The sequence below is a fragment of the Lepidothrix coronata genome, unplaced genomic scaffold (genome assembly GCF_001604755.1).
Source record: "Lepidothrix coronata isolate B3197 unplaced genomic scaffold, Lepidothrix_coronata-1.0 Scaffold98, whole genome shotgun sequence".
In the NCBI taxonomy this organism is placed as follows: domain Eukaryota; kingdom Metazoa; phylum Chordata; class Aves; order Passeriformes; family Pipridae; genus Lepidothrix; species Lepidothrix coronata.
In genome coordinates this window covers 568,976-596,021 of record NW_016690278.1, presented here as the reverse complement: position 1 = coordinate 596,021, position 27,046 = coordinate 568,976, and the positions used below count along the sequence as shown (strand labels likewise).

The window sequence follows — 27,046 nt, the reverse complement described above, 5'->3', positions numbered from 1 at the left end:
TATTTGGACTCCTACATCCCTTGTCTGCATCCGAAAATCTTTGCTCACTGTGGCTGTATGGGATAGACTGAGATCTGTATGGTACTGGATTTTTGAAGGAGCTGTTTAAGGTCCCCTATTTCTTTCCAGCGACAGAGTTTGTTAGTGGATGTTAGGTCTGAATCTCCTCACAGTTATTCTGCCTGTGTTGTGACAACCCCATCATCAGTGTCGCTGAAGAAGGAGCTGTGAGCAAGTGAGTTTTCCAGCTGTTGGTGCAATGTAACAGCTCAGATGTCTGGAGCTGAGAAGACTCTTTGCTTCGTGTTGGTTTGGCTCTGCTCTCGGCTGTGCTGCTATGTGACAGGGAAGAAGAGAAAAACCGTCAGCACGCTTTTCGGCCTAGAGCAGAGTGAAGGTTGTGGCTTGCTTTCCAAGAGCTTTGCTGAGTACCTTTTCCATGGATTATGCTTACAGGGGAGACAGCAGGATAGACAAAGACAGGTGCAAACATACCTCAGTGATCTTGGGTGACGGAATTTTTTGGCTATTTGAAAATGTGGGCATGATGTAACTCAGGCCAAGGGAAATTTGAACCTTTTGCATATACAATTCATGCTTTTTGTTATGATGTAGTATTGTCCTCACAGGTAATAAAATAGGAAGACGCCTGACTTGGAGTAGACAAGCCATGTCCTCAAGTTCTGTAGCTTAAATGGTTCTTCAGCACAGTCCTGGTTAGCTGATGCTTATTCTCTCTCCCCACTGGATTGTTCATAGCCACAGACCAAGGAATCATATTTTCTCAGCTATGGCTTTCCAAGGCACAACTAAAAGTGTGTGAACAAGGGTTTCTTTTTCCGTTAGAATTTTCCAGGTTACGGAAAGGTCTCTGTTGTGAATTGCAGTGTGACATCAATTTTTTGACAATGGGAGACCTCTGCAGACATAGCCTTAGGTTTTGGAGCTCCAAAATTTTTAAATTGTTCTCTCACTATATTTGTTTGTAAAAGCTAAATTTAATTTTCGAAGTACTGATTCCCAATGATTTTGAATTGGGCTGAAAGAGGCACAGAATTTTTAAAATCTTTATATACAAAACTTAATCATAGGTTGATTCTCTTTGGAGAACCAGTTTTGAAAAACATTGCTGTGGTTTTCAGAAAGCTGGCTGTGCTGAATTTCTGGGCTTGTTTTTCAACTCTGATAACTCTGTTTTCCTTCAGCCCAGCACTTCCCAGAGCACCTGTTTGCTTGGTATCTTGGCGGTCATTAAAACATCCAGCTGTTGTATGCAGAATTCTCCTGGGCTTTCAAGTCATTGGTTGTGTAAGGCAGTAGGCAAAAACTAGGACTGCCTAATTGTGAATTGCTCTGAAAGTCAGTACTGAGGAAAGTAATATGAAGATTATCATCTGCACTGAAAGAAGACTTCTGGATATACTTCAGAGTTGCAAGCAATTTTGTGGAGAATTTGAGGACAGTGTAAATGCTGTAGCACAGAATCCTTTTCTGTCTGTTTTTTTCTCCTGTAATCATGTGAACTTTTATGATTCTTGGGGAAGATAAGAGTGGCTGGTACCATTCCAGTCAAGGGAAACATGCACACATGGTAAGAGTAGGCAACACCTTGGCAGCAAATTCTATCTGCTATCAAGATTTAGATTTGGCTTTTGCTTCTGATCTGCAGCCTCTCCTGACAGTCCCCTCCTGCAGGAGCCACTCCTGCTGCAGCCTGCTGATTGCTAACCCGTGCTGGAGATGCCACTTTAAGTGCTGCTGATGTTGCTGCAGCACTGGCTTTTTTTGTGTGTGGTCTAAGTGTAAGCTTGCTACCACTGGTGAAGCCTTGCAGCCGCTGCTCTGCCTCGGCAACATCAGGACTGGGCACCAGTGCGGAGTGTCTGGTTGCCTACCACGTCTGAGTCTCAGAGGAAAGGTAGATGTCCTACATCCATCTCCGCTGGGGCCATTCAGTGCTGAGGAGCAGTCTCAGCTGCTTCATACCACTGTTCTGAAATGGCTTTCAGACTTCCCTTGGTGGTATGCATCCGTGTTCAAGTGGGGGGGGTGTGCATGTGGGCACGCTGAGCTGGAGCAGCAGTGTGATGGCACGTTAAACGTGTGAAGAGGATCTGAGAAAGACAGGGTCTGGCAGAGAGATGATTTGTCAAAAGGGATTGGAGTACTGTGAAATCAGAACTCTCCTTGTAAGACTTGTTATTTTGGTGTTTTGTTTTGTTGTTTTTTTTTTTCCCTCTGCCCCCAAGACTAGTGGGTGGGATCAATGCGTGGCAGAGGTTAACGCAGTCCCTTGGCTGCAGTCACACCTTCAGGAGTCTTTTCTGGTTGTTAGAAATATGTTGTGAATCTGTCTGTGCTACAGGAACAAGTTAAGTGGCCTCTGAGCTCTGTGGATATGCACAAATGATTTCTGTTCAGTAACCTAAGTTAAAAGCTAATTTAATAACGACACTTGGTACGTTAAGTAGGCTTATAAAATAAACTGACTGAGCTAATTAATTTAATAAAATTGAAATTGAAGAACCAATGAAGGGCCTGCAGTTGGCAGTTACTAAAATTCGTGACTCAGCTGGCTTGCAGACTGCTACTGAGCTCATATGATGTGGATGATCTTACTGTCATCAGGTGTCACGATTCAGAGAAAGCTGTAACCAGCACTTTGTAAACAATCTCCAAGATGAAATTATTCTGTCATGTAACAAACAGAAACATTTCAGATCTTGTGGGTTTGCTGAGTTTAACAAAATTAGCAAGAAAAGTATGCTTTTCCATAGAAATTAATCTTTGGGAACGTTATCATATTATTTTGATCATTGACCTTCTCTCTGCATGTATTTATTTTCACCACACTAGATGGCTCTTTATTTTGTGCATGCAATATTTGGGTTTTAACCAATTTTAGTTTCAAATTACAGCAGTGGCTGAAACTTTTTTAATAGGCAGATACAAATATGCAAAAAAGACTAGAGATTGGGGCAACCTGTCATTTAATACAACTTTTGGCTTAATTTCCATGATTAGTTTTTCAGGTTTGGAAAGATCCAGTATTCTGCCATCACTTTAGCTGCTTTGTGTAGAACCTTCTTGTTTAGACTTAGAAGATGGAGAATGTTTCAGAGATAATTGGGAAAATGAGGCAACAAACATTCTAAAAAGCAAAAATCCCGAAGTGTTATGTCAGTTCAAAATGGAGATGGACTTTGACAATTCAACTGACAGTACTATAGTAGGAAATGGCAGTTTGAAGCACCTTGCATGTTTTTGTCCATGATTTCTAACACAGTTTATAAAAAACAGAGCTTTCTTCCTTTTTGCCTTTTTTTTTTTTTAATCTGAATACAGGGTAGTATTGTACTTTACTGTCTAAAACAAGCCATTTTTTGATGATCCTTTCCTTAAGAATATAGCCTGGGAAGAATGGTAGGCAGATGATGGTTTAGGCATCACAGGTTGAAAAACCATATGTGTTGCAACAAGGAAATGTGCAGTAGAAAACATTAGCAGGACACATCTAGGCACAGGTTATACACTTGTGTCTTCAAGAGAGGAAACAGTCAGGAGCCTTAACCTTGGGGCTATCAGGGAAACCATGCAAGTGGCTCACAGGCAGCTACAAGGTGTGGTGAGAGCTCAGTGGCAGAAGGACCAGGTGTGTGCTTTGTGTCCAGGTTTTGCCAAGCACACACAGCCTCTCTTAAAAGCCGTGTGTCTGTCTCCAGTTACTGTCTTCTCACCTGAAGAAGCAGGTACTTGTAGTGTGAAACCATTTGGTTATTACAGCTAAAAAGACCTGCTGGGTCTGGGGAAATCTGATTCTTGTCCCAAAGCAGAAGTACACCAAAATGATACCTGAGAAATCAGGCTAATGATGTCTTAAATTCAGTGGTGGAGACTGTACAGTGATCCAGGGGAATCCATGCCTTCTTTCCTTTCAATCTTGGCTTCCCCTCATACCTAAAATACCTGCTGTTGCAAGCTGACCTGATGTCCTCTTGTCCCCAGGCTGTGGACCATAACTTGATGACCTTTTAATTTGTTAACTACCTTTTTTAGGCAAAGTGAACTGTGGTGATGCCTGTCTCTTTCCTCAGGCTTCCCTTTTCTGAATTGACTAAGTCAGTATCTTCATCCTCTCCCGTAGCTTATGTTTCCAAATCTCTGAACAGTCTTCCTTTTCTCCTTTGGACTCTGTTTCAGTTGTGTACAAAATAGGATGAAGGGACTGGCAGAGGCCTTGACAGGATGAGATAGGACAGCCTAATTACTTCCCAGTAATATTACACTATTAGAAACTGTCTTTGGCAAAAGCATCATGTTGCTGATTCATAAATTTTCTGATGGCCTGCCACCCGCAGCTCCTATGATGGTATGGCTATCTTCCCAATATTGACTCATGTTTATTTGTATACTGATTCTGATTTTTTTCTTCCAAAATTTTGATTTGATCCTTCTCAGATTATCCTTTCATTTAACCATAACTGTTTTGAAATATTGCTCTATTTCCAAAGAAGAAGTTCTGATGACCTTTTAAACCTTGAAATTAAAGTCCTCCTAAAAAAAACGCAAAAGAAAAACCAAAATCAAAATAAAATAAAAAAAACCAAACCAAACCAAAAACAACACAAAAAACCCCCCCACACCAAAATGTGTTTGTCACAATAAATCTTCATGTACTGAGATAGAGATTCAGATGTTCACAATCAATTTTTTTATTTTTAACTCCAGCTCCTTAGTCTGTTGCAGAAAGGCACATTCAGCTTGCAGTGAGAGCCCCTGTCCTGGGAAGACCTCATAAATTAGCTTGGTTAAACATGTTGCCTGTTTATAAGTCTGAAAAGTCCTTTGATTTCAGTGCCCTTTTGGTTTGGAAGCTCAAGAGATATGACAGTCTTTAGACCCAAATTTGTCAGAAATGTTGCAAATCCATTGTAATCACACATTCATTCATTTAAATTAGTAAATCCCATAAGCATTTGCTGGATAGGAAATACTTATCAAATAGTGTCAGAACGTGTGAAGAATAAAACAACACGTGGAAGGATTATGGCGTTTCAGTTCAGTTGGCTCTATTAATTTGGGCAGTAATCCTGGGCAGAGTGCTTGTATCACTGTGTCTGACTTTTTGCAGTGCTGCACAAGCCACAAAGCCATGTGTGACTGCAGACTCCCTAAGCTGTGGTACAGCCGTGCCCAGCAGCACAGGGTGGTACGTGCTGTCAAGCTCAAGTCCAGGTTTGCTGAGCATTGCTGTACGGAAAGAGAAGTAGGAAGTGTTTTGGGAGCTCTGTCCTGAACAGCTGCAGCAGCATGTCTGAGATCATGATACTTCACATCTGCAGATGAGGACTTCTGCAGTTAGTAGCTTTAGGGCCAGCAGCCAGCCTGTGGTCCAATTTTATGGTAGTTCTTTATGAGCTACTTTCAACAGGCTTGGTGCATCCATCTGGTGACACTGAAAAGGGAACCTGATGGTAGCATTTGGACTGTTTATTGGCTTGGGTTTTATTTTTCCTTTCTGCAGTGTGTGCTTTCTGCAACAGCTTTTTCAGTGTATTAGCTGTAGTGTTTGCCAACACCTTTGAAAGGCACCCCATTCTCCATTACAGGGTTTTTAAAGAGAACAGGAACTGAGGATGAAGGCCCTCATGACAAAAGCAGAGGTATTTTCTTGTGTCAGCAGCTAGGAATTTAATAGTTTTTTTACAGAAGAGGTCCATGGGACTTCCTTTTTTACTACCCCCCTCCCACCCCCTCTAGCAGCCTGTAAATGCCTAGCTGCCACTCAAAACTAGGGTAAAAGTTTCAGAAGACTTTCTCTGTTTAACCAAACCGGTTGCTGACACAGCTGATGCTTTGTTACTTATGTTCCCTTCCAAATTAAGGAAATTGACTGTACGGATTTGTGCCCATTTAGCATTTTTTCACTTGACTTGTTAAGTGAGGAATTTACTCCTGGTGTCGATAAAGCCACGCAGTCTAATGAGTGCGATAAGAAAATGGAATGGGCAGAAGCAAGAAATGTTTTAAATAGTTTTTCTGGTGGCCAGGTTTTTTGAGAACTGTCCACCAGCAGGTCTGCACTGGTGTGATTTCCCTCGTTATGCAGAAATATTCATTGCACCACTTTGCAGCTGGGGAGCAAAAGTTGTGGAGGTAGTAGAGGAAATTAAAAAGAGAGCAGCTCTGCAAAGAACACCTTTGGAGTATCTGAGCATGGCAGAAAGGCTGAAGTAAGCAACTATTTTTGCTAAAACACAGTGCTGTTACGGGCCATCAGGAAAAGAACAGAATAGAAGTGATATTGGTTTAGCCAGCAAGTTACTGATGAGGGGAGGGTTAGAAGATACCTGGTAAAACTAACCATTTAAAAACCAGCAGGAGGAGCAGACACATGCAGCCAAGGCTTCTAAAGGAACTGGCACAGGATACTACCAACTGCTAAGCAACCTTCTTGGACATTCATGGAAAACAAGTGAGATACAAGGAAACTGGGTTAGGGAAATGTAGTAACAGTCTTTAACAAGATAAAAGCCATGTCCTTGGAAATTGTTAAGCTGAAAGTTGAAATAAAATGATTTCAAATGTTACAAAAGGTCAAACATGTCAGCACTTCTATCAAACTATGGTTTTCAGCTATTTTGAATTGAAATTGAATTAGCCCTTTCTGATGGTGGAGAATTGCAGACCGTTTTCTGCAGTGCTGTGGCAACAATTCCATCAGCACAGAAGAAAATTATGATAGGCTTGAAGTATTATTTTTTTTTATTTCATGATTGCTTGTGTCTGATTTTTTTTTTTATGGTGGTTTTCAAAATGGGGAGTCAGTGCATGTACCATCGTGTGGTGTCCTTGAATGACTGCTCTATCTCATCACAATTTAAATCAACACTGAGCTGCACCAAGTACATCCTTGACACAATGTACTGAGGGTGGGCCCAGTGACTTTTAAGTTTCGTGAGGCCATTCAAGATAAAAGATTGTGCTGACAAAACTCTGAGGGCCTCTGAACCAGAATTATGGGATTGCTGAGGAAATTGAGACCCTAGGGCTTGATTAATTGAAACATAAGTAAAATTATCTCTCTGTTCCTTCCTGGTTGCAAAACAAAGGTGCTAATAATATTTTCTAAGGGCCTCTACAGAGAGGTGATATGTTTCCAGCAGAGACTGGATATTTCTAGCAGGCAGATTGAGAGGGGAGTTAGGATTTGGACTGACATTTATTTGACTGTCTTTCTTGCAAAAAGGGGACTTGGGAGAAGTCCCATGTCCCATAGCTGAAATGACTTGTCAGTTTCCATAGCCAAGGATAGAGAATAAAGAAGTTACTTGAGGGAGTACAGCCTTCAAGTTTTGTTTTACTTAGTTTGAACTGTTTAGGAACAGGTATGTAGTTGGACATACTGACTGTGAGCCTGGTGTATGACTCAGGTTTGAACTTTCAAGCAGTGGTGCTGCTGTTTTTGTGTTTGCAAGCTTGCAATGTCCTGGTGTGAACAAGGCAAGCAGGACAGTTGTCAGGTAGCAGTGCTGTTTACTTCACCTGAAAGGAATTGTACAGGGAGGTTGCAGTAGGGGCTGCAAGGGATTGGAGTTCTGGGCTTGGTACTAAGCTTTGACGCTGACCAGAGGACATACCAAGGGAGTGAGTTGTCTCCCTTTGATCTCACTGTCACTATTTATGGATGGGTGTGCAAGCACTTCCTACCATGGTGTTTCTTGTCACCTGGCAGAGAATCAATAGTGTCATGTCAGAAGAATCTGATGCTTCACCGTTGCAACTTAAATTTCATACTGAAATACTCACACCTTTTGCTGTTGTGTCCCGGAGGTAAGGACAGCCTGATAATAAAAACTAAATGTGAGAGCAGTTAGCACATGAAGTTGAGCACTAGCATGTGACCATCAGGAATGGACCCTGTACTTCTTCCTACCTTTGGAGCAGCAGAAAACTGGGAGCATCAAATGGGGCGAGCTCTGACTGAGCTTGTCAGGTCTCCAGCCCACCAAGGTGCTTTCATTGACTCTGTGGCTTATTTGGATAGTCACATAATCAGAATGAATGACAGCAGGTCACACACAAACAAGCAGAGGGGGGAGACTGGAAGCAAGGGCTTGGAATGGAAAAGGATGATAATTTACATAGAGCTTTGATTTGTGCAGCAGGAAGAGAGGCTTCAGCCAATGTATCAGAACCAGCTCAGTGTGCTTATATAGTGTGAAATCCTATTTATGAGTGCAAGAAGCAAGTAGAAACCATCAAATGAGACACTAGCAAACATTACACTTAATTTGCAGCACTGCTCAGCTGGAAGTCTGTAGCTTGTGAGGGTTGAATTTTTGGAGAGTGTGGTGCATGCACATGACAAAAGGCTTTAATGCCCTCTATCTTTGAAATTCACATGTGCACCCACAGTAGTTCATAGATCATCACTGGGCTTGCAGAGATCGCAGGGGGGTTAATCTGCAAAGCATCCAGTGGCTTCTGAAACCTTTTTGCAAACTTAAATTTTCTTTTTACGTTAATTCCAAACCGCTCAGCAGGTTCTCGAGGTTTGACCAGATTTCAGTTTTTTTGGACTTTATATAAGAGTTTGAAGTGCTGTTCTCAGGGATGGTGATTTCGTTCCTTGTTTTATCTGTCACAAGCAGATGTTACTCTTTATAAGTTTTCCCAGCAAGATATTTGTTTTGAATTTACTTTTCAACACCAAGCGTGTTTAACAACATAATAAATATGACATATTCTGAACAGGAAATCTCTGCTGTCCTGTTAGGTTTGCATTTAGTCGTATTTGATCTTGAATGGTGCAGAGCCTGGATAACTGGCATGATTGAGAGCAACTCATGTCTGATGTTGGTTGATGAGTGTTTTTGGATGAATATTCTTGGGGCAATGTCTAGGAAGATTCCTACACCAACAGGGCTCTCGTGTGCTTTTCTTCCCAGCTGAACTACTGCTGTCTCTGGAAAAACGAGGCAAGAAGTAGTATTGACCTTTTTCTGTGTTCAGGGAGTTCCCTGTCCTGCTCATTGTAAGGAGGCAAAAAAACCCAAATATGAGCTCAAGTAAGAAAGCAAACTAATGCACCTGAGAAAAGAGTAGCTACTAGAAAGGAAAGGGAGGTTTGGAGTTAGGATGTTATTTAGAGCAAATGAGCACAACTGAAAACAGAATCCTGATAGGAAGCAGTGGAAAAACACTGTGAAATAAGGGTGCATTGTGTATTGGGTCATACTGGTGAGGTAGTCTTTGAGAAGAGCTAGTCCAGTGGGGTCCCTCACTGTTAGTGACTGTGGTAAAAGATTCCCTATTTGGGAATCACAATCTGTAGGCTGGCAAGCACCAGATGTCCTATTCTTAGGAGGCAACTTTGTTTCAGGAATTGTTGCCAGTTAGAAAGTTTGCAGATGGTTCATAAATGCCAATAGGGCGGCATTTTTTTAAGACGACAAAATGGAGAATTTGTAGGAGTTCATGACTATAAGAGCTTCTGTATTCTGTTTGATGGATTTTGACACAAGTTTTTCAATGCCAACTTTATTTTCCTTGTATATGAGTTTGGGAGGAGTCCTTTCATGTAAGTGAATATTTAAAAAAACCCTGTAGGAGCTCTCTGCGGTGGGATACGTAGAATATTTGAAGGGATGAGAAGCTGCTTTATGTTTGTCTATTCTGTGTCACAATCCAGAGTGAGGTAATCTCTGAACTCTTTCATCCTTAATCCAGTGTCACAACACTGTGTAGACACATCGCTTGTGGACTTGCATCTCAGATTTTAACTGAGGAAACATAAGCCTAAGGAGTTCTGGTAGGTGTTGCCTGACACAGAGAAGGCACACACTCATAACAAGGTGTAATGTGCAATGATTCAGGAGGGAGGCATCCTTCTGCAGATCTTTGGAGTGGATAGTAATAGTATAGTAATAAAATTTAACCCAGGACTTTGTATTGTGTTGTGTTGTCATTCAAGTGTAAGTTTTCAGACTAGAGCTTTTGTAGTACGAGTCTTATGCCTACACCGTACAGACCTTCTTGAGGGTTTCTTGTCCAAAAAATGGAACTAAATCTCTTGGGAATCCCTAAAAGAGGTCCCATTTATCTATAAGTACAGCTTGTCAGAATTTGTCTAGCTCAGGCAGCTTGAATTGTTTTTCCCTGATTACCTCCTTGTTGTTTTTCTTCTGTCATAGTTTTAGCAGATACTCACCAAGCAACTGCTATTGTACAATATTGTTTGTTATTTCCAAAACTGGATTCAGAGGATAATGATTCACATCCCATTAAACCTTTAAAATCTTTTGTGCAATTCTGAGTCCACTGGAGCTTTTTGCTTTAATGCTGAAAGTTCCAGACTTTTAGCCAATATATTCTTGCATTTTTTCCATGCAGAGAGTTGCTGGTTAAGTTGATACCAATTGCACTGCAGGTTTTCAACATTATTTCTGAAAAAGCATTGCCCTGGCTATGCCCTGGAAAAATACCCAGTTGTTCACTTCTGAGGCCAAAGTATAACGTGCCTATGAGATAAATCTTGACATGCTTTGTTCTTGTTACTGTTCATTTCATCACACCCCAGAGCCTGCCTGCTTATCTTGGGCCATTTTAATCTTAACAGTCAGACTTAGGTAATCGTGGTGCCTTTGTGAAAATTATGAGCTCTTGGCAGATACCTCTGCTTTTCTCAGAGATGCTTGAGCAAATGTTTACTCAGGACACTTAACCTGACAGTAAGTGTGTGTGACCATGTGCTGGAACTTCCTGTGGGGTAGGTGACCTGCTCTGGTCTTTAACAAAATTGTTTGACTATGTAGGGCTCAGAAGTGCTAAAGAAAATGGGCTTATCTCATTGCTGGAACTGTTGTCTACCTTGTTGACTGAGAAGATTGAGAAATTTCTGTTCAGTTGGTCTGAAAGTTTTGAGTTCAGAAATATTCTCATGGCTTTTTTGCCTGGCAAAATTTTTTCTCTGATTTTTTTGTAGTCCATGCCAAGTTGCAGTGTCCATAGACGCTTCCATGATCCAAACTGAACTGGCATCCTTCTGACTTCATATCTTGATGGACTGCAGTTACATTTTGGTGATTTAACACCTTTATTTTTAAAAGTAGGCAGCAAGAAAAGGAAAATAGTAAAGGCTTGTAGTAAGTTGGACAAGTCCTGGGATTATCTAGGGAAATAAGAATCTTTTTTTCTGGCTCTGGATGCATTGAAACTGGCTCAGAAGTCCACAGGTTAAAATCTGCCATACTTTTACAGCAATAGCTTATCTGATATGAGATTTTTTGCAAATTAGTTGAATTTAGACAGTCACTTAAAATTCCTATGGCACCCTTTTTGGCATGTTTTTTCAAGAACAAAACAAAGGAAAAAGAACCAAAACAAAACAAAAACCACCAGATACTTTCTAGCAATGAACAGCCTTTCTTTCAGAAGTACCAAACGCTCAGCAGTTTCCTGATTGCACTGGGTTTTCCTGGGTCTGAATATCAGAGTGCTTTAGATTTTTTCACAAAGACAGCTTGGTACACTGGCTAAATTGGAACCACTGGTTGTGTCCTAATGTGGACAGCCAGGGAGGGAAGTGGAGGTGCCATGTGGTAGTGGAGCCAGCTGACTCATCCCAAGAACGTCATCTCAGGGCGTTCGTGCTGCACAGCTGGTGGTTTATAAGTTCCCATCCTACCTTGGGACATGGTATTTTTACTACGTGGCTGGACTCACAGTTACTGTGAAGAGCACAGACCTAGGCCTGTGTCTCAGTATTTGAAAATGTTGTCAGCTATTCCTCTTGGAAAGCTTTTGCACTGAGAAGTTCCAGCCTCTGATCTGCCCGAAGCCAGCTAGGGACCATTTAGCAGTTCTTGTTTGAGATTTTTCTTGGCAAGTCTAATAGTGTATAACAATATGTAAATAGAACATAAATTCTTCTTTTCACCCCTGTAGCTGTGGAAAAGTTCGTCGTGAGCTCTGCTGTGCTCCATTTGGAGGCCAGAACCTTCTCTTAAAGATTGCTTCCAGTGTCCTACAACATAAACATTGGTTCAAAATTGTTGTTCTGTTTGGAGCAGCAGACAGAGCCCTGGCCTAGTTGCTCTACTGAGTGGAAAAATGTTTTATCAGTGCTGAGTGTTTTATATGGAAGAAGTTTTTACAGCTGGCAGAACTTCAAGAAAATCCAAAGATCTCCCTGTGTGGATACCAGGAGACACATGATAAGTGTCTGGGGCTGTTCATGACGTTGCAAGGCTGGGTTGTTTACCCTGTTAACTTTGTAGTCTTCATTTAGTCATGCTTACCTGAATTACACAAGTAATTGCAGAAAGAGCCAAGTAAAAATTTTTTTTTTGTAGCCAATTAAAAATTTTCTTTCTGAGTTATTCCATTCCACCAAAAAAGGTGTAAAAGTACTGGCAAGAGCAAGTTCAAACTTTAGTATTCTATATTCCTAAGGCATGCTACTTCTAGCAATCTTCCAAACTGCTATCAAGTTTAGTCCTAAGGAATACATAGCCTGTGGTAGAAAGGACAAATAAAAGAATAATGAAGGCAAGGGGGGGACTTGTGAGAGTTTTTCTTTCATCTAGCAGCACTCCAAAAAACATCTGTGATTGAGTAAAAAAAAAAAAAAAAAAAAAGGAGGCAAAATCCCAGGTCATCAATACCAAGTTTGTTTAGTTTCAGTAATTGTGTTTTAGGAAGATTAAAAAGTACTGCTAAATGTTGTTCTTAAAGCTGTGGAAGATAGGAAGGCTTCAGCTTACTCCTTACAGTCACAAACACAGTCATGTGTCATCATTTCTACTTTTTTTGCGTATTTTCTACAGTTGGAAAGCCAGATTGTTTCCATTCTAAGGGAATTTTCCTGTAACTTGTTTAAAAGTTAAAATAAAGAGTTTATTAACTTCAGTATTTTAGTTTTGTTTCAACTAGATTTAAGAGTATCCCATGGAAAAGAAGGAAGTGGAAATAAACCAAACCAACTATTTTAGTAGAAGGTTGGTTTTTTAAAAACAAACAAAAAGCCAAACAAAACACCAATTGGAGATGTTGAATTTTAGAAGTATAGCTAGCGTCAGCCCAAGAAACCCTAGTTTCAGATTTTTCCCTTTGGAACTTAGTTATTCTTTTAATATTAATCCAATTTTAAGATGGTTGTGTTAAGTGTGCTGTAAACTAAATAGTTAGGCAAAGGAAAGAAACCCTTACTACTGAACTACTGATGTACTGGTGAGACAGTTCTGTAAATCAGAAAGTGAGCATATACTAAGAGAAATCGGGATTGTTAGTAATTCCTTTTCATTTGGTTAAGTGTTCCCAAGCCTGATTTTGACCTGAGTTTAGGAGTTATGTGGCAATGCTAGTCCAAAACAAAATGGACTTGCTAACTGAAAAAATGCTAAGTATGAGACAGGCAGGAATTCTAAGTGTAGTGTGTTGAAAGTAGTTTGTCGGGGCTTCTTTTTTTTGCCTTGAGCTTTGCTTCAGGACAGTCGAAACCCGAAAATTAGACAAAGGGCTAGTCCCTTTGAAGTAAAAATGTATCTGGTGAAAGTTTCATATGCGAAGGTTTTAAAAACAAACTTCGTTAACATTTGCAAAATCTTTAATACAGATGGAACTAAAAAAAAGTTTAATCCTTCTTTAGTAACATGCTAATCTGGATCACCAGTTCAAAGATTGTCTGTACACAGATGCACTTCATGAAAAGCTTGAAGCATTTCTGCAGCACAGGGAGGAATCCCAGTGAGCTTAGATGAAGAGTTGCCAGGGACGAGGTGCAGCAGCATGTTCATGGCCTTGCAATTATCCCAGAGAAGGATGGGAGCAAGTTCCAGTAAGGTCTTATAGATGTCCAGATGTGAATTGCAAGCTGCCTTGAGAAATGGGAACAATCTATTCCATTGCTGGTCTTACTCCACGTTCAGCATATAATGGGGTGTTTATTTCTGCTGCTGTCAGTGAAAACATAAAAACTACCTTTCACACTGTAAAATCGGTGTACATTACTCAGACAAAAGGATAGGTACTAATGCAGTCTATTACAAGTAAATGAGATGCATTTCCAGCACAGCTGTAAGTAGTGGTCCTCTGATTCAACATTATCAACCATCCTTCTGTAACAAGAGGATTACTTCTAAATTCCCTTGTTTTATATAGCTCCTAGCTGAGGAAGGATTGGTTTGTGTGTTACCATACAAATTCCAGATAACAACCAAAAACTTCAGTGTCTCTTTGTTTGGTTCTGGAAAGACACACTGCAAGAATCTGGCATACAATGTTCTAGTGTAAGTTTGTTTTCGGCAGATCAAAGATCGAATTCTTCACTGCCTTTACCTGTGTCAGCATCTCTGTGTCAGACTTGAGGCAGAGTGTCATCTAAGTGTCTTGGAGGATCCTGATAGAGAAAAGTGCTCCCTCTCCTTGCAATGCTGGCTTTTGACTAAGAAAACCCCAAACATAAATAATAGGAAGCCCATGGGAAACTTGTAGCTCGTAAGTAACATAGTGTAGTTTGCACTTAGTTTCATTGACTTGTACTGTTCATGTCTTGTCCCTTGGGTGAGTCTCTCATAAAACCTCTCTCTGCTCATGGCTCTAATCCAGTCTTTCTCACAGAAGTAGTCCGAGTTTGGGAATTTGCTTCCTTTTTCTCTCTTGTTTACAAAAGCAGAGGCCACAGGGAGCATCTCACCGGGTGCAACAGCTCTGAAAGTGACTTAGACTGCTCTGAAGCCTGCAGATGGTGGGTTAAATCTCCTTTTGCTATTTTCAGCCCATGCCAAAATAAGACTTCTTCGGCCTGTTTGTGTAGACTGCTTTTTGCAGGGCTCCTCATGGCAGGTGGGCTCAGGTTTCCAGGCTCTGACATTGCCAGTCCTGACTTCCTACTTCGAAGTCAGCTGTGCCACACCACAGCGAGAAATCCTGCTTTCTTCTCAACACTTGGCCTGCTGGACCATTACCATGACAACGGAGGATTATTGACTCTCATAGTCATGATGCTTTTGATTTAAGGCTCGCTTTGATTTGGGGCAGTAGTGTTCATTGGCCCAGAGAAGCAATGGTCTCCTCCAGGTGAAGAGCAAGGAGAGAAATACGCTTTTGAGAATGAGGAGAAAGAGGGAAAGAATTGGCTGAAGAGGCTGAATGGAAACCGTAATGGATGCAGTTATTAGCTGGGAAGGACCCAAAAGCAGCCCATGACTCCTTAAGACAATTAAAAGCAAATTGTCTGGCTGAGCGATCCCAGAGCAAGGAAGATGCTCCCCCAGACTATAATTCAAGAGATTGAATGGCCCTCAAAAACTGAGAGCTGAAAGAAAAAAAAAACCCAGAAGATGAGGCAAATGATGGAACAGATGTGAGCGCTTTTGTTGGGAAGACTGGAGGCTAGCAGGATGGCGATAGGCTAATTTGAGGCGAATAATGCCAGGTTCCTTTCATATGCAGAACAGCACTTTGATCCAATGTGGATGAAAGTACTGAAAAGTGGAGAGGATGGCAGGGGGTCCTTTGTCTCTGACAAAAGAGGCATCTGCCAGGCTCTAACCCCCTTTTCCCCGCCCCCTTAGCCTAGCAGGCCACTCCAACAATGCTAGCAAAGGGGACAAGTGTCTCCTGACAGCTGAAGAAATATCCAGGGGGAGAATGAGGTTTGCAGCAATATGTATACCAGAGAGCTTAATCGATTTTTTCCACAGTACAAAAAGGGAGAGGGTTGGGGGAAGACAGAGATCACAGTGAAAATGGGAGGTGGGAGATAAAAAAATCCCTTTCTAATAAACTTGTTAGTTTTGTTCTTCGAATACATCTTTTTCAGGAGCTGCTTTGATGCTAGTATGAATACACTTAATGGAGCAGAGTAGGATGGAGTTGCTGGAGGGGGGTGTGAAGTAAGGAAGAATGGTTTTGCAAGGAGCATGAATGTGGAGTGATTTCTGTGGATTCCAACACAGGAAAGATCTTGGAAGTAGTAAAACAGTGCAATGCAAAAGATACCTGCAAGACAGATGCATATTTTCTGTATCACCTTTTGGAAGAGCTCACAAATTCTTGCATTTGATTTCTAAGCAAAATTGAAAATTTCTTTTCAACCTTTTCTTATTTTCTATTTTCTCAACTGCTTGAAATTACTAGAAATCAAAGGAGTGCAGTATCGAATGCGGAGTTAGGAAGGCAAGCAGTATTTGTGCCAAGCAAATATAACAGTTGCAGACTAGCTGCTGATCTGCTCTCTGCTTCTAATGTTCTGTTGACTTTCTTCAGCTTTTCACATCTAGTAAACAAGACTGGGATCAGATTTGCAGTTTGAAGGGCTGTGATCTTCTTAAGTGTCATTTTGCACCTAGTCTATTGTTTTCTCTGAGAAGTGACTACAGATAGGAGTTATCAACTTCTGAACAACACCCATCTCAGTAAATTAAATCCTTTAAGAACAGTAGGTTCAGGAATCTTCCTTCTCTTGAGATCTTGACAGTGTTTATCCATTATTATTTACTGAAGATAACCTCCTCACCAGGGCAGAACCTCAAGCAACACCTGGTACTGCAAACAGGTCCCTCCCTCTTTATCCCCACACGCCTTCACTTCTTGACAAAGTGTTTCAATTCTCCCAAGAAGGTACAAGCGGTACAAAATTGAGAGGAACTATCACATTTCTTTGAGAGGCTGTGCACTCATGCTGATGCCAAACTGTAATCCTATGTAGTCGTTCAGTAGGTGTGCCATCATGCCCCTCCAGCAGATGCCACTGTTCTGTTCAGAACAGCTGATGTGGAGAGTATTTTTGGCAATAGCATTTCCTGTTGTGCGAAGCCTGATGTGTGAGTTACTGTAACTTATTAGAGAGGGCTAATTTTCAAGGACATTGGTGCTCTCTTGACTTCTTGCTCCCAATGCAGAGAGACTTGAGCTGCTGCTGCTGCCCTCAAAGGAGCTGAGACTACCTGTGTCCCTCACAGCATCAAGGTGGAAATCCACTCTCTGGGTTGGGAACTTTAGGTTGTTCTTATGTGACTTCTCTCTCAGGTGCTTCATACAGTGATTGGAATCTGGTCTAGATCCTGGTGGGGAAAGATGTTGCTCATGGGGAAGTCTGACAACATGGGCATGAGAAAGGACAACATCTGTGTGGCTCAACCTGACTGCTACAGTCCAAGCCAAGTCTGTTTGGAGGACAGACTGAATCTGTTTCACTTGAGGAATACTGCAAGGAAGGAGGGAAGAGATGTGCATGGAGCTGAGGGTTGCATGCAGAGCAAGTGACAGTAGGAGTGCAGGCTGTGGGGGTACAGTGGAGAGAGGAAGATTTGCTTTGTTCTCATGCCTCTCCCAGAAGGCTGGTGTTTTCCCTACAGAAATTGGTTAGCCTCTTCTGGTTTGTGTCTGGGTGAAACTCAAAAGGTAAAGATTGCGAAGCCTCTTTGATGTCACAGTCCCTGCCTGCTCTGTGGGCAGGGAATGTCTGGTCATTGTTTCAGAGGCTGCAAAGTCTAGAAAGGGACATATTGCTTTAATGGTAAATTGTAAAGCAGATGATCCTGTGGTAGTCAAATAGCTTATATAAGCCATTATAATAGCCAAATATAAGCCGTTTACATGGAAGTGCTTTTGGATGGACTGATTATACATATAAAATTTTCCTGGCATGACCTGGCAGTCCTTGGGTATAGAAATCCCATGTTTTCAGCATGGATTTGGCTTGTATCTCAGTGAACCTTCTCTGGTCATTAATATCCATTAGGACTTCTCTGTGTGGGAAGTGAAGCCAAACAAATGGAAAAACAATGGCTTTGGAGTATGATAAACTCTAGCCTGCAAGCAAACTTTTATTCAGGCATTAAGTGGTTTCAGTTTGGTCTTGTTTAATTTACTTTCAAATTAAACAGAGGTCCTTTGCAAGATGGCCACTGTTAGTTTGATGTAACTTTGCTGAGTGTTCACCTGGAGATATTATTTTAATCCAGTGCAGTTTGTACCAACAAAGTGAATTATTGCCCTCTTTAAAAACATGAGATAGGATTGAATGTTACTACTCATGAACCCCCCCCAGAACTAATGCTAAGTTATGTGCTTTTGTATTGGGCTAAATACACAGTGATTTGGATCCAAACAAGTAGCTCTAGCTGTAGTGGGGACAGTGATTCCAAATTTGGTGGAATTCGCACCTTTCTGTAGAAGACAGATTGTTGTTCTGGTGGAGGGAAATTGCACCTGTTTGTTCTCACATCTGCTCTATAATCCTCAAAATTAGTTCATACAATCTCAGATTATTAACAGTATGCTTACTCATGTGTGAGTTTCATGGTGTTGTCAAATACTTCCAGTTCCAGAGTGCCTTTGATGGTGTTTGAGGCAAATATCCAGGAGGAGTTAATTACACAGAGACTAACCAGATCTTAAAAAACAACATTCCCAAGATTAATTTTTGAAAAATTTCAAAGCAGTATCTCTGAGCTTACTTCCTTTAAAAAAGCCAGTAGGTAGTAGGAAAGCTTGTGTCTAGTTTTGGTGTGAAAACTGGTGGTAGCTTGAGTATGCACTATGGTGAGGAGAGATGGTGATGTTTTACTTGCCAGGTGCTGATAGAGGACTGCTCCCTGTGCAGGTGATTATTCAGCTCCACATCCCACCAAAGGTGCCCACTGGCATCCCATGTTCAGCCTGGTGAGCTTCTGCCCCAAGTCTTTCCTTGGTTCCCTGGCTTTCTGGAGCTCAGTGACCACCGGCTGCAGTGGTGGAGCAGCTAGGGAGAGGTGTGGAGGTTCTGCCTTGTCTGTTTGGCTCCAGAGACACCTGTGAAGTGTTGCTCCAAAGTGCTCTCTTCTCTCTTTTAAGTGGGGTGAGCGCTGCCCAGGTGTGGGGCGGCTGGATCAGGAGCTCTCTCTGGGTCAGGTCCTGAGGCCACCGCCTTGGGAGAGCCATGCTGTGCTCTGCTGGTCTTCTCCCTTTTTGGTCAGTGGAAAGGCTCCCTGATGGTTGGAGCTGTGGCAGCTGGATAGTTTGTCTTGAGGCAAAGGGAATGGGAGTGTTTGCATTCCCAGGGAAAGGCCCAGGAGGAGGGAACACACGAAGCCCTGGTGCCTTCTGAGGCAGTCAGCTTGGAGAGAGTGAGTGCTGGGTGACTCCCTGCAAACCCCAAAGGCCACCATTCTTTCCTTGTCTGCTCCAGAGAGCCCTTCCTGCCTGAAGTAGACGTTGTCTTAGAGAAAGAGACATGAAGCAGGAAACAACAGCCTGGTACTGTTCTTGTGGATGAGGAAGGAAAGGCAAACAAGGAGAAGCCATGCTTAATTTAGGTAGGTGGCTGAGGAGCTATGAGGACAGGAGTCCATCATGTCCTGGGGCTCTGTAGTGGTCAGGCAAACTGTCATCTAGGGGAGAAAGATTTCCCCTGCTTCCACCTGCCCCTTTGTATCTTCTGTATTAACCATGTCACAGTCAAAACCCCATGGAACTAAATGTGGTGGGTCAGTTCCCTCTGAGCAGGCCCACAGGAACCAAGATGTGAGTACCTGTGACCCCGGGAGAGGCACGTGTTGGTGAGATGTGGACTGTCTCAGAGCCAGTCCTGTACTCAGAGCAAGGCAGCTGCAGAGAGCCCTCGTCAGGTGGCTGTGTGTCTGTGACCTTCCCATGGGATGAAAAGAGAACTTACCAGGAACTCTGTCTTTTCCTCCCTCTCCCCCTCCCTCAGGTGGTCTTTGCTTTGAATCAGACTCTCTTGCAGCAGGAGAGACTCCGAGCAGGCAGTGTCCAGATCCCCTATACGACTGAAGACCTTATCAAGCATTACAACTGTGGGGACCTCAGCTCCATCATCTTCAACCATGACACTTCTCAAGTGAGTCTAGCCACCACAGCCCTTGTACTATGCACATGTCCCTTCAGTGCTAACCCCTGTCACACTTGTGCTTGTCTGTCCCCGAGGCAGCCCCTTTACAGGTGAGGGCCAAGGGCATGCTGCTGGCTCCCTGCCCCATCTGCTTTCCTGTTCCAGGAAGTCTGCAGCACCTCAACCCCTGTCTCACTGCACACAAGCAGCAAAGGTGCACCTGGCTTTCCTCTTTGGACAAGTGGCATGTTTGTTTTAGCATCAAAGCTCCGTGAGTTAATCCGTTATTTTGTTAAGGACTCTGTGGAACTACTCTAGCTTAGGTATGAGCAAACTTAACAACAATATAGAACAACAGCAGGCTCTTTGGTGCTAAATGCGACAGAGAAATGCACTCGTGACTTGGGCACTTGTGTAAGGCTGGGCAAGTTGCAAGCTTTCTAATGTCCCCTATCAGGATGAGTGGGTACTGTGGACAAGGCCCAAAGAAGAGAAATGGAGTGAAAGAAAGAAAATACAAACTTAGACTGAACGTGAAGGAAAAGAGACCTTCTGAGACCTCACAGACTTGGGTTTACGGAGATGGTTTCCTAAACAGCACGGTGGAATGTAATACTGATCTTTAAACCACAAGAAAACGCCCAGCAGGGACCAATTTGGCCTGTTTGGGCTGTTAGATTAGCTAACCTCAGACTGAGACATCAGGCCTCTCTATTCTTGTCTGTGAGATATTGCCTGGTAATTTGTGCACATCAGTGAAATCACAGGCTCTATCCTTACAGTGCTGAAAAAGCGGGTGTTGATACCTGGGCTATCCTTGCTGTATAACCATTTTGCTATGACCTTTTGATACATACAGTGCAGTACGGCAAAGCTGCAGAGTCATACTAACCCTTGCTTCTCTAGCACTGAGTTTTGTGCGTGTGTTGCTGCCTTCCTGTCCTGCACACCTTTCCTCCTGCAAGTGCAGGCAACCTGGTTGTAACACTGCCTCGCTTTTACAAAGTGCACTTCATTCACGAATTTCAGAGGATTTCTCAAAGGATTTCTCTTAGAGCATTGTAAGAGGATACGGGTGCTGTATCACTATTCTGCGAAGATGCTGCAAACTGGAGACAGCTGGCATTGACTCCAGGTCCTTGGAGAGTGTTGCTGTTTCTAGGACATACATGTCTCCGATATGTCTCCATGTAAACTGTCCTTTACTTAATGTGGGGGGCTCAACCTCAGGGTACTCTCCCCGACTGAGGAGCTGAGTACTAATAGTTTGGAACATGGTCAGTTTATGTTTAAAGCAGCACTTTTCAGCAAATTTTACCCCATGCTGGCCCAGTGTGCTAAATGTGCTAAGAACACTTTGGAGAGAGTTAGTAATAATCTGAGTGGCTCCAAAGTCTCTTCATCTGCTGCAGCCTTGCAAGGGAAAGCACCTGGCTTATTATGAGCTCTGCTCTCCAGAAACCAGCACTTGCAGGCCCTTTTATTAGCAGTCCCCATAACAGCAATGCCTAAAGCTACATGTCAAGAAGCCAGGATTGCTGCAACCACAGACCCACGCTTCTCTCCACTGGCAGTAGGTTGGGATAGTGTGCAGTCACAGCTGTCCTGGGGGCCCCAGGAGAGGAAGCCAGCATTTTAGAAGATACTTTGAGGACAGGGCAACTGGAAGGGGGGGTAATGCTTTCTTTCCTGACAAAATCTGGCCATCTTTCCTTTGAAAAGTTTAGGGATGTTTTTTTTTAGTTCAAATTGCACAGTTATTCTTTGGCAGCCTGAGGGCTCTGATACCAGCCAAATTCTCTTAGAAGAGTGTAATTATCATCATAGTTACAACATACCTATGGCAATTTAAGGAAAAAGTATGTAGCTAAAGGTAGCCAGGGGCAAATATTTACTTTCTTCAGCCAAGCAATCAGGATTTAGGATCTCCAGTGTAGCAAATGTGTTGACTTTCAATTGGAAAAAAATCATCTGTCTGGGTCATGAAATGAGAGAAGTGAAGCATTATTTAGAATCTTACTGAGCATTTTTTTAGCTTGCTTTAGGTTTTGTCCCACTGGCTGTGCCTTTAGGGACAAAGCCATCGCCACATTCAATGTGGAACAGAAATGCATGTGCATCACGGCTGCCTGTGAGATAAATTCCCCTTTCATGAAGACTATTTTTTTTTTCTACCTTAGGTCCCAAATTTCGTTAATGCTACACTTCCAGCCCGTGAACACATTACTGCACAAGAGACAGACAGCTACTTCCGTCAGGAGCTCATCTACAAGCGAAACGAGCGAATGGGCAGGAGGGTGAAGGACCTGCTGGAAGAGCACCCAGAAAAGAGTTTCTTCTTTGCATTTGGAGCTGGTATGTGATTGAGGTGCTGTTCAACTTGAACACATTCTTCCCATGTCCGTTAGAAGCTTTTTACAACTGCTTGTCTCAATTTAAAGAAAGGTCAGTATTTTTACCGTGGTGGACACAGAACTCAGCTTTTCCCAGTCAGTTGTACCTTAGTAGGAAAACCTTTTCAGTGTATCACTGTTTATCTTCAGTATGCAAAGAGCTCATAGTGTATGCACTTATTACAATATTTGTTCATTACAGACATTTTTTATATGTATGGTCAAAGACAGTGACTCAACTACAGTGCACATACAGAAGGAACAGCTCATTGACATAAACACATGTTTATGTCTGGGCAAACAATACAAAAGGATAGGAGGAACAGGGAGGTGAGATGAAAGGCAGCAATGCAGAGGTTGCGCCACTGCTTAAATTAACCTTTCAAGAACACATTCAAAAGAAGAACATGCCAAACTGTGTGAATCAAAGGGGTTCAATAAATGCAAGAGGGGAAGCAGGGCCCGATTTCACCTTTCTCTTCCTCCTGCAGATCTTTACTTCTTTCACTGTGCTTCCGCAACTACAAGAAAGTTGTGTCTGCTACTATTTTTGAGCGGCACATTGGGCCCACTTAGGGAAAACCTACTCCATTTTCTGCCTTTTAGCAGCCAGCAGGACTCTACAGGCACACCCAGCAGCACATCCAACTCCATGAGGCTGACACCCACACTTCAGACTAGGGCTGGATGGAGGGTATAAACAGGATTGGTTTGCCATGACTCCCATCCTTTTTTCTAGCTCCAGGGAAGAGAAGAAGTGAGGATCAGTGTTAGAAAAGACAGGTGCTAATTCCCAGAGAATTATCACATCCCCACCACCATGAACCATATGGCCCTTTGGAAAGGGGGGGAACTGAAACAGGTGTCAGTATCCATCTGTGGTTTTCTGGTCTCAGTACATACTGCTTTAGTGAGGATGGAAGATCTAGACAAGCCAAGGAAAATATTTACTTAAACACTTGAAAACATTTGTATTCAAAGTCTGTGGGAATTTATGCTCTTGCAGCCGTTAGCTGTGGTTACAAACTCACCATAACAGGGGGTCCTGTATGTGAGGGCAGGGAGGTAACGAAAGGTGGCTGACAATGTTTGTTCAGACACTTGTGAAGATTGTAACCTGCTGTCTCCCTGCAGCATTGCTGCTCTGTGCAACTCACTGTCACAAAGAATACTGAAGCAGGCACTGGTTGTGCAGATTTTGATCTTGTCTGTCTGTAGGCTAAGGACAGCGCATTGCTGTACTCCACTGCTGATGTTCTGATCGAATTTGTCCCTGCTGGGCTGATGTACCTAACCAAAGCATATGCCAGCCCCAAGGGCCAGTTTTGTCAGTTTCAGGTAGCTAGTCTTCTGTCAGGAGGACAGGCATAGATATTTGGGCTTCAGTTACTGCATCGCAACCTGAGTGATGAGCAGCCCATGCCCATGGACAGATGTGGATGCATGTGTCACTCTGGGTCTGTCTTGTCCCAAGAGCAGGATCATCTGAGAGAAGAGAGCCTCTTCCGCTCCTTGCACACACTCTGCATCCCAGCAACTGCAAATCACGTGTTTTTAAATGTTTTTGTGTCATTTGTCTCCCATCCCATCAGTTTTCTTCTGTTCCTGCTATTCTGCCCCAGACTGTCTTCACTGTCATTGGTGTGCACAGTGCTGCCCCAGAGCCCAGAAGCACTGCAGAAGCAGATCAGATCTCTGTCCTCAATCTCTCTTGTTCTCAGCTTTCATAACATTCTTAAAGTCTCTTCCCATCCTTTCTGGATTCTTGCTTTCCTCCTTCCTCTTATTTTCCCTTTTTTAGTGTCCTGATTGCCAACAGTGCTATATTGCAGCATTTCCTGGAGCCTTGGTGCTGTATGAACACCCTTGATCTGTGGCTTATGTCCACGTGGCTTGATCTCCGAGCACTCGGTGTGCTCTTCTCATGCTTTTCCATCATGCTTCTGAATCCAGACAGGTTCTCTGCCTCCTCTGGGTACACTAGATTGGTTTTGAAATTGTCTCTAATTACTCTCTGTCTTTGAAACCAGTCTATCCTCTGTTCTCTGCTCTTCCAAATAGTTCTATTCAAAGAATAGTGCCACTCTCCCCCTTTTAGCAACTCAATTCTTCATTATGCCCGTGTTTGACTGCATGAGTATTTTGGGGAGAGGGTGTGTGTGTTTTCTTTCTTTTTGTTTGTTTCATATTAAGTATCTAAATGACAAGTAACATTATAGGATCTATTGCAGAAAACAGATCAATTTTTACAGATTACTGAGGTTTTCTGAGTGGACATTACAATTATGATTGCATTCTTTTATTTTTTTCCAGCAAGGTAATTTAGCCTTTTGCATATGCAGATTTGCTGTATGTGATAGATAATTATGTAGAAGATTTATTTTTATGCTGGCAAGCAGGGAAGATGAACAAATATCTTATGACCAGTTTTGAGCATTGCTTGAGTATTGCACTGCTGTTAATTACTGGAAGAAATTTCCAGGAAAGTGCTTACATAAGGCAGGTGAGAATGAGCTGTAGGAAAAGAGAAGAAAAAGGAAGGCCATAAAAATGGGAGTAAATCATGGCTCCATGGTCCTTTTCCCTCTTCTGACCACCAGTGAAAAAAATATCTTCTAGCCATGGTTTATAAACTGCAGGACAAGGTTGTATTAAAGCAGTAGTAGGATTTTGAAGGATCTCCATGTTAGAAGGGGAGAGAAGACTTTTAGTTGTTTTCTTTCCAGACTTTTTCACCCTGTGGTTTTTTATTTTTAAAACAGCTTGGCTTTTTATAAGGAAAGTTAATTTTTTTCCATTAACCAGAGTCCATTGAAAAAAGAGCTTTTATCATTAATTATATGTAAACAAGCTCATGGTTTGTGGTGACTGTGGTATTACAAATACCTTTGCTTATTATTTAAACTGCTCTTGGTATTTTTATTTTAAATGGAGGGAAATGAGAAAATAGTGATTTTTTATTTTTTTTTTTTTTTTTTCTTTCCAGGTCTTAATATAGCTCCATGGCTATAGATGCTAATTTCTTACATAGAATTATATGTGGTAATGGGGACTGTAATAGATTTGATCATTAGAATCAGTGTATTTTATGCTTTTGCTATATTTTAACAGATCAGACAAACTCCTCCTATATTCTGTCAAAAATGCTTCACAGTCAGAGCTCATTGCTGGAACTATTTTTGTCTGGATGTAATTTGCACGAAAGTGGAGAACTGAAAAATAACAGATTTTGCTGAAAAGATCAAAAAAAAATCTTTGCTTCTGGCCAAAGTCGCAAACACGCAAAGTTTCAAGCCAAAATAAGTCTGTTTGAGGGACTTAGAGGAAAGCATGGGAAGAGAGAGTTGGTAATACCAGCAGCATTCCACTAGGTTCAGTGAGGGTTTTATCTGTGGCCAGACATTTTTGTATGGTGGCGCTGCAGATACAGGCCAGACCTACTCCCTGTTGCCGGCGGTAGAGCTTGTGAAGCGAAGCCAGCTGTAATCTTTCACCAGCAGTCTTCCTTCTACATGCGTTTCTAATTTCCCTGAACTGCAAGTGGAGCATTCGGGATCTGAATGCTAAGCCAACGCAGGTCATCACACACGTGATTCCACAGCCAGCCAGCTGGTTTCTGGTTTGTCTAGGAAGTGCACATTGACATAGAGAGGGCTGTGCTGTCCTGCTGTGCTGTGGAGAGTTTTACCATTTGTCCAGGTCTCACAAGGGTGCTGTGTGCTGGCTAAACCTTCCCAGAATCAAGGGATCGTTGATACTGACAGGAACCTCTGGAGATCACCTGGTCCACTCCTCTGCTCAAAGTAGGATCATATAGAGCAGTTTTTCTAGGACTGGAGTCCGGTCAGGTTCTGAGTATGGGCAAGGATGAAGACTTCCGAATCTCTCTGCACAACCTATTCCAGTATATAACCACTGAAGATGCTTTTTCTTATGTTTAAATGGAATTTCCTGTATGTCAATTTGTGTTCATTGCCCCTTGTCCTTTCATGGGACACCACCGAGAAAAGTTCTGCTCCATCTGTTTTGCAGCCTTCAATCAGGTATTTATGCATCAATTATAACCCCTAAGCCTTCTCTTGTCCAGGCTGAACAGTCTCAGCCTCTTCTCATATAACATATGCTCTAGTTGTTCATCATGTTTGTGGCCCTTTGCTGCACTCTCTGCAGAATGTCCACATATCTTTTGAACTGGGGAGCTCAGAGCTAGGCACTGGACCCAGATATATATCACCAGGGCTGAGGAGCAGGGAAGGATCACCTCCTTCAATCTGCTGGTCTACATGACTGGTCTGTTTGAATGTTCCTGATGCTTCTCTGCACAGACTGAACCCTGGACTTTCCCTCTAGTCACAGGAACATGAAATTCCTGAAGGCTGGTTTGTCCCCTAGAGAAAGTAACAAGAATTTGATCTTTTCTATATTCATTGTTGTCAGATCTCCTGCCCCCTTCAGCACTTGGATGATACTTATGTAGTCAGTGGAAGCATTCCTTGTCAGTGGAAACATTCTTTGTTTCCCTTGATGTTTCTAAGCAGATTCAACTCTAGGTGAGCTTTGCTTCAGTGTGGTCATTTTATTCTAGGAAATAGCACAGCTTGTTTTCTTTAGCTTACTTACAGTTTCTGTTGAAGGGGCTAAAGAATGACAGAAAAAAAGTGTTGCGTTTGGGTTTTTTTTTAATGTATGAGGAAGCATATTTAGTGGGATGAGATCCTGACTTTATTATGACAGGCAAGGCCTCTGGTGAAGCCAGAGTTTCCAGGAACTAAGTTTAAATTCCCTTTAGTCTCTCCTGTCTCTTTGAACAGTT

The 27,046-nt window shown here is 42.3% G+C and overlaps 1 protein-coding gene across 1 annotated transcript in view; it reads left to right on the top strand.

The window, feature by feature from the left end:
• Positions 1–27,046, top strand: part of TRABD2A (TraB domain containing 2A) — a gene marked incomplete at its 5' end in the record, with an annotated part of 67,860 nt that overhangs the window by 23,085 nt on the left and 17,729 nt on the right. The window contains 2 exons of the mRNA XM_017822545.1: positions 19,703–19,849; positions 22,021–22,195. Of these exons, the coding sequence (XP_017678034.1) occupies positions 19,703–19,849; positions 22,021–22,195 (322 nt within the window). The remainder of the gene's footprint in view (positions 1–19,702; positions 19,850–22,020; positions 22,196–27,046) is intronic.